This window comes from Artemia franciscana, chromosome 1 (assembly GCF_032884065.1).
Source record: "Artemia franciscana chromosome 1, ASM3288406v1, whole genome shotgun sequence".
Taxonomy (NCBI): Eukaryota; Metazoa; Arthropoda; class Branchiopoda; order Anostraca; family Artemiidae; genus Artemia; species Artemia franciscana.
This window is the reverse complement of record NC_088863.1, coordinates 42,103,026-42,112,527: the sequence shown is the minus strand read 5'-3', so window position 1 is coordinate 42,112,527 and position 9,502 is coordinate 42,103,026. Positions and strand designations below refer to the sequence as shown.

The 9,502-nt window shown below is 34.2% G+C and overlaps 1 protein-coding gene across 1 annotated transcript in view; it reads right to left on the bottom strand.

Annotated features, from left to right (window-relative positions):
- Nucleotides 1-297: 297 nt before the first annotated feature.
- The window catches only part of LOC136029888 (ribosome production factor 1-like), a 32,684-nt gene continuing 23,479 nt past the window's right edge, over nt 298-9,502 (bottom strand). Inside the window, exons 4-6 of the mRNA XM_065708372.1 lie at nt 9,071-9,307; nt 5,729-5,913; nt 298-507 (exon numbers count right to left, since the gene is read on the bottom strand). Of these exons, the coding sequence (XP_065564444.1) occupies nt 333-507; nt 5,729-5,913; nt 9,071-9,307 (597 nt within the window). The 3' untranslated portion in view covers nt 298-332. The remainder of the gene's footprint in view (nt 508-5,728; nt 5,914-9,070; nt 9,308-9,502) is intronic.

The following is a 9,502-nucleotide window of genomic DNA, read 5'->3' as shown; positions in this document are numbered from 1 at the left end:
TCACACAAAATATCTCAAATGCATTTAATAACTGTTCAAGGACCTTTCAACACCATCAACTATTCAGGATTAGAGACTCTGCCTTTTACATAGTTCTTACAGCACCACACCTCTCTCTCTCCTCCCAAACCAATAGTTCAAATCATACCCTTAGTTGTAACCGGGTAATCACAATAAACTAAGTGCCATTTAAAATTTACATAAATAAAATGTTGATTAAAAATTACAAATTGTCGGATTACAATCCCTCGCATTCACTAGTCACGTATTTTAAATAAAAAGGCTAAGGAAAACGAGTAGCCTGGATAATTGTTTATTGGTAATTAGAACAATTACAAAAAGAAGCGTCTTCTACTTGTTTCCATTTCGTGTCTATGATTCTCTATCATCCATTCATATTCACCAGTGATGGAATCAAACAGACCCTTTTGTACGGATTTAAGCCTTAGTGTAAATCTTGGACCCAACTCTCGTAGAGCTACTTTCTTTTCGTTCTTAAATTCGTACCTAAATATGAAAAAAATATTAAATAGGTAAATAAGAAATAGGTAATTATATATATATATATATATATATATATATATATATATATATATATATATATATATATATATATATATATATATATATATATATATATATATATATATATATATATATATATATATATATATATATATGTATATGAAAAAAGATCTAAATGGGTCACGAGTTTGAGAAGATTCATTTAGAGCCTTAATTTTGAAAACATACTTTTCATGACGTCACACGGCTATAGGACTCTCCTCTTGAGGAAGGTCCTCGCTTATAACTTCTATTAGATGAAAACAAAAAATAAACTCATTTTATCTGGAGACGAAAACAAAACTTATTCTAAATAACAATTGCAAAAAAAAATCTTTGAAGCCCTTGAAATGTTCGAACAGTTTATTAGTCAGACACGTTAACTTCAAAAATTAAACTAGGATCACATCCTTAGTACAGAGTAACTCGGACTTGAATCCTACTTCTCAGCAGGATATCCAAAGATGCCTTGAGGACAATAGAGGACTAAAGGTGCCCAAAAAGTGTTTAAAATGATAATTCGTTTGAACAAGAAGAAATTTGTTTCCAACCACCTGAACCACCAAACGTGACAATACCAAGAGCACGATCCGAAAAATGTAGATTCACAATTGCTGAAAATGAACAACCTGGACCATTAAACGTCAAAAGACCAATATGAGTAGCTACAGCAAAGGTCATTAAAAATAAGTCTAAAGAAGTAATGAACGAAAATGAAGAACAAAGAGATATGCGATTAGAAGACTTGCGACAATGATAACCACAATGAATCAAAACCGAAAATGAAGCACAAAAAAATTTTCGGATTTAAGACAAAAAATTCGAGAAGATCAACGCCGTCGCTATGTTCAAGGACAAGAAGTTATGGACAGAACTCACTACTAGCCTACCAAGAAATAATGAATTACTAAAGTGCTAAATACAAGTCTTTGGGACCCTTCAACGTTGTATGTATTCACTGTGAAGCCATTCATTTCCCCGAAGAAAGAGCAGCAAACAAAGGTGATTCATTTGGAGATTACTGCTTACATGGTCCGATTGCATTACCACCTCCATGATTTCCAAATGAACTGGTTTGCCTCTTTTACGACGTCACTCGCTCTCTAACGAGTTCCACAAACGAATCACATTTCACACACAATCACAATTACACAAGCCTGCCGCATGCCAGGTGTCAGAACCCGAGTTTTGCTGGATACGTGGCATTTTCTCGTGTCAATGACAACGAAGCTTAAAAGTTCTGCTAACACCTGGAAATGCACAAAGACAAATAATTCTGTGTGAAGGGAAGCACTGAACACTTCCAAGGCACCTCTTTTTGTTTATGTTATATGCCTTTTTCATTAACCAAACGAGCAATAATTGCGTATGTATGTGTTTATGTTTCTCCTCAAAATCGGCTCCATGTTTTGTTTTTGTTTTTTTTTTTTTATTTGCAAATTGGCAACCTGAGATATCATGACCTGGAAAAACGATTTAGATAGGTCACAAGTTGGCGAAAATTCGTATAAAGTCTCAAATTTGGAAGAAAAAACTCATGTGAGCGACGTCACATTTATATACACTTAAAGGGAAAAAGTTATATCATTTTTCTCCAAGGTTGGTCATATCGTTTTTAGTATATGCGACGCACGCAAAATTAAACATGATGACAAATGACTCCGAATGGCTAAACAAAAGGCACGGGACAATAAACAGCAAAAATAACATTGAAATGCAAACGAAAATGCTGCACAACGAAATTTGCGGTTAGAAGACAAAGCAAAATTACAATGGAATGAAGGAAGGTGTTAGTTTAGCGTGAATTCATGCCAAAATTACTGAATTTAATTGAAATTGCTGATTTTTCACCTTAGAATGAAAAAAAGTGTTATTTTAGCGCCTCCAAAGATTTACAGAAAGGAGAAAATGAATTCATACGTAAATTTCTTAACCACCCTGTAACGTAATGAAGTTATTTTAGCGTCTATGAAGGATAAACAGGAGAGAGGAATTGAATTCAGGCCAGAATTTCCTAGTTAAATGAAATTGCTGATTTGCCATGCTATGACTTAAAACTGAATAACAACGGGACCATATTATGGTACTGCGTAATTTTTATGTTTCGAAAATTAAAATGGAATAAGGCGCGTGCTACTGTAGTGTATCTGTGAAGGATAAACAGAAAAGATGAAATTAATTCACACCACAATTTCTTGATTCAACTGAAATAGCTGATTTGCCACTATATGACTTAACACTAAAGAATACCAAGATAAATATGCTATTACGTGATTTAGATATTTCAGATTTTACAAAGGAATAAGGACCGTGTAATTCTAGCGTCTGTGAAGGATAAACGGGAAGGCAGAATTAAATTCACGCTGGAATTTCTCAATTGAACTTGAATTGCTGATTTGCCACGCTATGACTTGAAACTAAGAAATAAAAGGAAAATTAGAGGAATTGAATTTACGCCAGGACTTCTACTTCTGATTTAACAATTCATGACTTAAAACTAAAGAATAACGTGATAGAAGGCTAATGAACCATTAGAGGATTTCTCTGCTTGGATCAATTAGCTTTGCAAGTCAGCTTTTGCAGTCTTACGCAAGCTACGATGGTAAAATTCTATTAGATATGTTAGTTTAGGTTCGACAAGGTTAAAATTGGTTATAAATATCAGATATGGGTTAAAAACCTAAGCTAATCTAACCAAACTTAATGTAACCTAACCTGTCATCATCAAACCTTGCATTAAATTGAAACATTTGACTGGCAACTCTGACTAAATCCAAGGAGGAAAAAAATTTTTCTGAACATTCACCAGTGAATGTCGACATTCACCAGTGAATGTCGACATTCAAAAATATATATGAAAAAATAATGAAAAAACCAATCACCAATGTGCAACAGCACAAACACAGAAATAAACACACGCCATATATATATATATATATATATATATATATATATATATATATATATATATATATATATATATATATATATATATATATATATATATATATATATATATATATATATATATATATAAATTCCGAATTGGAATTTGACACATTTCGAAGAATTCAGAAATTTTTCTCCTAGGTATTGCCTGGTCAACCCCTAGAAAATTCATCATCCTAGGTTTTCATATCGAAGGAGCTAAATGTTTTTACAAAAAGGACCAAATCTTGCATGGCTCAGACACATGTAGATAAGATGAAATTACTAATGGGGAGTCCAGTGTTTTTGGTTATTATGGGGAGGATTCAAAGCCCAGCTCTATAACAAGGAGAGACCGTAAGGACTATTATTGATTTTAAGCCTTTTTTGTCGCTTTCAACTCAGTCGAAGGAGAAAATTAAAATCCTCCATAGTTTGAAAAAGATAACAACACAAAAATCACACAAGTAGACCAAGGAAATGCAGTTTTTGTTATGGACAAGATAGATTTAATATGAAAGAGTTTATGCCCTTTTGATTAATTACACAATAAAGAAATGAAAAATGACTTAACAGATAGATACACACACAAATTGAAAAAAGTAGTGGAAACTCTTAATGATAATAGATAAATTATCCCCAAAATGTACAATAAAGTTTACTCCAAAGGCTGCTTTGCTCTAAATTTTACGGCCTTTCAAAAAAAAAGATATTCTTTTACGCCCCACAGTAGAATGCTAAAGTTCCCCAGTAACAGGACCAGGAAATTTTTTAGCCACAAGCTTTCAGCCTTTTTTAACCGACATAGAAATCCTACATAAAAAAAAAACAGTCCACCATATTGAGAAGGTACAAAATTGGAGTATAATCGGAAATACTGCCTTTGCGAGCTTCGATGCAGTGTCTGTGTAAACCTCCCGCGATGTCAATAAATGTGAAAAAGCCTTGCAAAGAAAATTAGAGGAAAATTCTGATTGAAAAGATTATAAGATTTTAGAAATTGATGCTATAATGACCCTTACCCACCTCTGCAACAAATGTTCCTTTTATTTTAAATTCAAAGACGAGTTTTTTCTTCAAATTACGGATTTACTGATTGGAACCGTTTTATCTCCATGTTTGGCAAGATTCTACGTGGATTTTATCGACGATTCAGTCTTGGATAGTTCTCCCTTAAAATGCTTTTTCTGGTCTTGTTCCGTTGATGATATTCTATCTGTTTGGGACCATGAGTTTGATTCTTTGAATAATTTTTGGACCATCTAAATACTTTTATTCGAACCTTCAATTTACGTTGAAGGTGGAAGATTCAGGGAAGTTTCTTTCTAGGATGCTCTAATTCCAATAAACTATCCCTAATTTTGATTTTTCTATCTATAGGAAACCCATCCCCAATAATCGGCATTTGGATTTCTCCTTAAACCACCGTCCTTTTGTGAAATAGGCATGATTATATCCTTAAAGCTTTAGAAATATGTTCACACAATCTTATGCTACCTTAAATTAATTGCACAAAAGGTATTTTATTCTTTAATTGTTAGCCTATTAAATATTGAACCCGTCCCCTTTTCTTCAGTCGATGCTGCAAGCGAAAACACACAATTTAAAATTTTACTATATTTTCCTAGAATCAATTAAAAGCGAGTGTTTACAGAAGATGTTCTGTTTATTCCAGTGGAAAGTTTTTATTTTAACAGAAGTTATCAGTAGTTAACAGAAAGACCAAACGAACTCAAGCACTTAGTAGATAAACCTCGATTGTGTTTTGGCTCTCTACGCTTTTGAACATCCAGATCAATTAGTTATTTTTAAAAAGGCAACTTTAGTTTCCACAAAAAACGGTTTACTACAACCTTTGAGAAAGATAATTGAAATTAATAAATACATATATAAAGATATCGCTTTGAATCCGAATTCGCTTTGTCTTTTCACTTTCAAATTTTTTAACTAGCTGAAATCACCCTTGTTTTCTTGGTTCCTTAATTATTTTGATTTTTTTAAGAAGAAGAAGAAGAAGACTAAAGGTTCTTGCAGCACGTCACGCTGCCCGTGTAAGAAAATGCAGTTTATTCTGGGGTGTGTCTCCAACTTCAAAATTCCCAAGAACAACTGTTCTTAGCAGTCCTTCTTCATGTTAGAAACTTTAAAATTTGGACAGGTCCCCTTTCAACAATAAGCAATTTAATGAAAAGCAAGATAGCAAGCCTCGTATTAGATGCAAAAATAAAAATCTTACCTGTGGTGTCTAAAGAATATATAATCACGCTGATTATGGAAGGTTACCGCCCTTCTACCTCTGAACTGAGGATCATAATGAAATAGTGCGGCCAACATTCGACTTACTCCATGACCTAACCGTGTAGTGAAATTATTCAGTATTACCTCTGGTCTGTGAGACGTAATCTCATTCTGGCTTCTTTTCTGTAAATGAACAAGATAGCTTTATTGTAGTTTAGACAGACACTAGAAACCAAATTTTAAAGAGAAAAGGAAGACAATGTTAAGAAACAACAGTAAGTCGTATTTGAATCGAAGCTATTTTAACCTGGGTTGTCACTCAGATTAATTTTTCGATATAAGATAGACACAAATTTGCAAATGCTTTGAAAGGTAGCACACCGTAGGGAACCATTAATGAACCAGACCTCTCCAACCAAACAATAGAAATATTGTAGCGTGTGTCACATATCATTAAAACCTAATTTTGATAGGTTTACAGGATATCTAGTATAATAGATTAAATAAAAAAAACTAGTTTTTTTTTAACTGAAAGTAAGGAGCAACATTAAAACTTAAAACGAACAGAAATTACTCCGTATATGAAATGGGTTGTCCCCTCCGCAATCCCTCGCTCTTTACGCTAAAGTTTTTAATTGTTTTAAAAAGTAGAACTGTGGCAAAGAGTCAAACTTTAGCGTAAAGAGCGAGGGATTGCGGAGGGGACAACCCATTTCATATACGGAGTAATTTCTGTTCGTTTAAAGTTTTAATGTTGCTCCTTACTTTCAGTTAAAAACTAGCTTTTTTATTTAATTTCTGAACATTTTTGAATTAATGCATGTTTTGATTTTGGCTCTCCGCACATAAAAATATTAAAGTTAAATTTGTATATTAATTCATTTTTTGGCTAAATGGCTTTCTCTTAGTTTTGATCAGACAATTTTTAGATATAAGGGGTTGGGAGGGAGGCCTAGTTGCCCTCCAATTTTTTGGTTACTTAAAAAGGCAACTAGAACTTTCAATTTTTAACAAACGTTTTTATTAGTAGAAAATATACGTAACTTAAGAATGAACTTATGTAACAAACTTTTATATTCTTATATTTTTATTATGTATATGAGGGGGTTTGTCCCCTCGTTAATACCTCGCTCTTTACGCTAAATCTTAAGTTTTGTCCCAATTCTTTGAGAATGACCCCTGAATCAGAAAGGCCATAGAATAAATAGTTGAAATTACTAAAAAAAACTTTAGCATAAAGAGCGAGATATTTATCTCCTCCTAAATACCTCGCTCTTTATGCTAAAGTATTTTTTGAACCCATCATATGCGTAATAATCTCTGTTCGTTTGAAGTTTTAATGCTACTCCTTACTTTCAATTGAGAAAACTTTTTCATGTTTATTTTTTCATTGTTTTTTTTTTATAGCAATGCTAAAAAATCGCGCGCCCTTTTCATTGAATTTCTCTTCCCCCATGACATATTCCTCCAAGGAAAGATCCTCCCACATAGTCCCCTTCCCTCAACCCCACCCCGAAACCAAAAAAATCTCCCTGAACACGTTTGTACACTTCCCAATAACCATTACTGTATGTAAACACTAGTCAAAGTTTGTAACTTGCAGCCCCTTCCCCAGGAACTGTGGGGGAGTAAGGCGTCCCCAAAGACGTAGTTATTATTGTTTCCGACTATGTGGAACAAAATGGCTATCTCAAAATTTTGATCCGTTGACTTTGGGAAAAAATGAGCGTGCGAGGGGGCCTAGGTGCCCTCCAATTTTTTTGGTCACTTAAAAAGGGCACTAGAACCTTTCATTCCCGTTAGAATGAGCCCTCTTGCAACATTCTAGGACCACTCGGTCGATATGATGACCCCTGGGGAAAAAAAATAAATAAAAAAAAAATAAACACGCACCCGTGATCTGCCTTCTGGCAAAAAATACGAAATTCCACATTTTTGTAGATTGGACCTTGAATTTTTGCTATAGGGTTCTCTGATACGGTGAATGCGATAGTGTGATTTTCGTTAAGATTCTATGATTTTTAGGGGTGTTTCCCCCTATTTTCCAAAATAAGGCAAATTTTCTCAGGCTCGTAACTTTTGATGACAAAGATTAAATTTGATAAAAACCTATATATTTAAAATCAGCATGAACATCCGATTCTTTTGATGTATCTCTTAGCATCAAAATTCCGTTTTTTAGAGTTTCATTTACTATTGAGCCGGGTCGCTCCTTACAACAGTTCGTTACCACGAACTGTTTGATTAGCAAAAGAATTTTACACTGAAACCCTTAATCTTTTTCCTCCTTGATCAGAAGTAAATTACTAAGCTAGGCTCTGACAGCGATATAATTTAACTTTTGCAGCTGGATTTCATGTCGCCCAAAGGAAAATGTGGGCGTATTTTTGGTTTACTTCTGTTTCGACTCATTTGATATATCCGTATTTCTAGCCGACAAATCAGTATTTAAACATTTCTGAAGCTTCCAGTTTGTTCCCTGATAAAAATAAACAACTGGTATTGGTGATTTAAAGTAAGGATTTTTTTTCTTTGTTCAATAAGATCTTTTCTTGAAGACGAAATCTAAATCCCCAACCGCAGCTAAACGCCAGAAATGCTAACTTCCATGTTTTATTGAATGGGAGCCCCTCCATAAGCTTACTGAAAAAAAAAATGAAACTACTAGGTATAGACTACGACATTATATTCTAAAGTGGCCCTGCGGATGAATTTATATCCACGTTCTGCGGATGAAAGATGACAGATTGCCGAAAATTGTCCTTTTTGGCCAACCGTCTGGGGCTACACGGAAAGCAGGTCGTCCTCGTCTGGGTTGGGAGGATGTCATAAATAAATATTAAAAGGAAATGGAAACTTCCTGGGAGGGTGTAAAGAGGGAGGCCTTGAATAGATTAGGTTGGAGGAGGAGCGTGCGTAGCTGCGTTGGCCTCAGGCGGCTTGGTGCTGCAGTGAGTTATTAGAAGTAGTAGTAGTATAAAGAAGGGCTTGTTAAATTCCTATTCAGGTGTGAATTCCCTTTTATGGGTTGCTTTTAGGAAGGGGGTATATTTTGTGCAGTTTAAAAATCATTATTATTATCAATAATCTATTAAATCTATTATAAGATCGCCCAAGAAAGATTATTTACTTCAATGCTGTAAGTCTTCATATTCAAGTTTTGGTGATCCTAGTGCAACTCGATGTTTGTCTTTCTTTTTGTATGTGACAGAAATACTTTAAATCGTGTTATTATGCGTTAAGATAACTGTCTTTTCCATACTGCAGTTAAATTCCCCAAATACCCAAATTGATATTACTACCCTGGGTACTAAAAACAATTGGATCATAAAATACTTACAGCTAGGTGCTTGGGCATTTTGACATTGGAAACACGAAAATATGCAGTTGGTCCACTGGGTAAATGGCAGAGGAGTAGGCCATTTGGAACTCTAATATCCTCATTAATAATGGCAACGTCTGTATATCCATTAGCAATTGCCTTTTTACACATTTTCTTCACGCTTGACCGATTGCGCCAACGGGCTACAGAGTTGGGAATTACATCCTCTAACATCCGCATGAATTTTAGGGTTCTCTGTAAAGAAACGACTAATGAGACACAATAATAGATAAACTATTTATACGATTATCACTATCTATAGACACAATAAAGATTTTAACATTTACCGAAATAACATTTTAGCTTACCTCCCTAGTGCTGTTTTTTTTTAGGTTGCCTCAAGCGATTATGCTGATAAAAAAAAGGATAACATCCACTGTGAATTTTGGG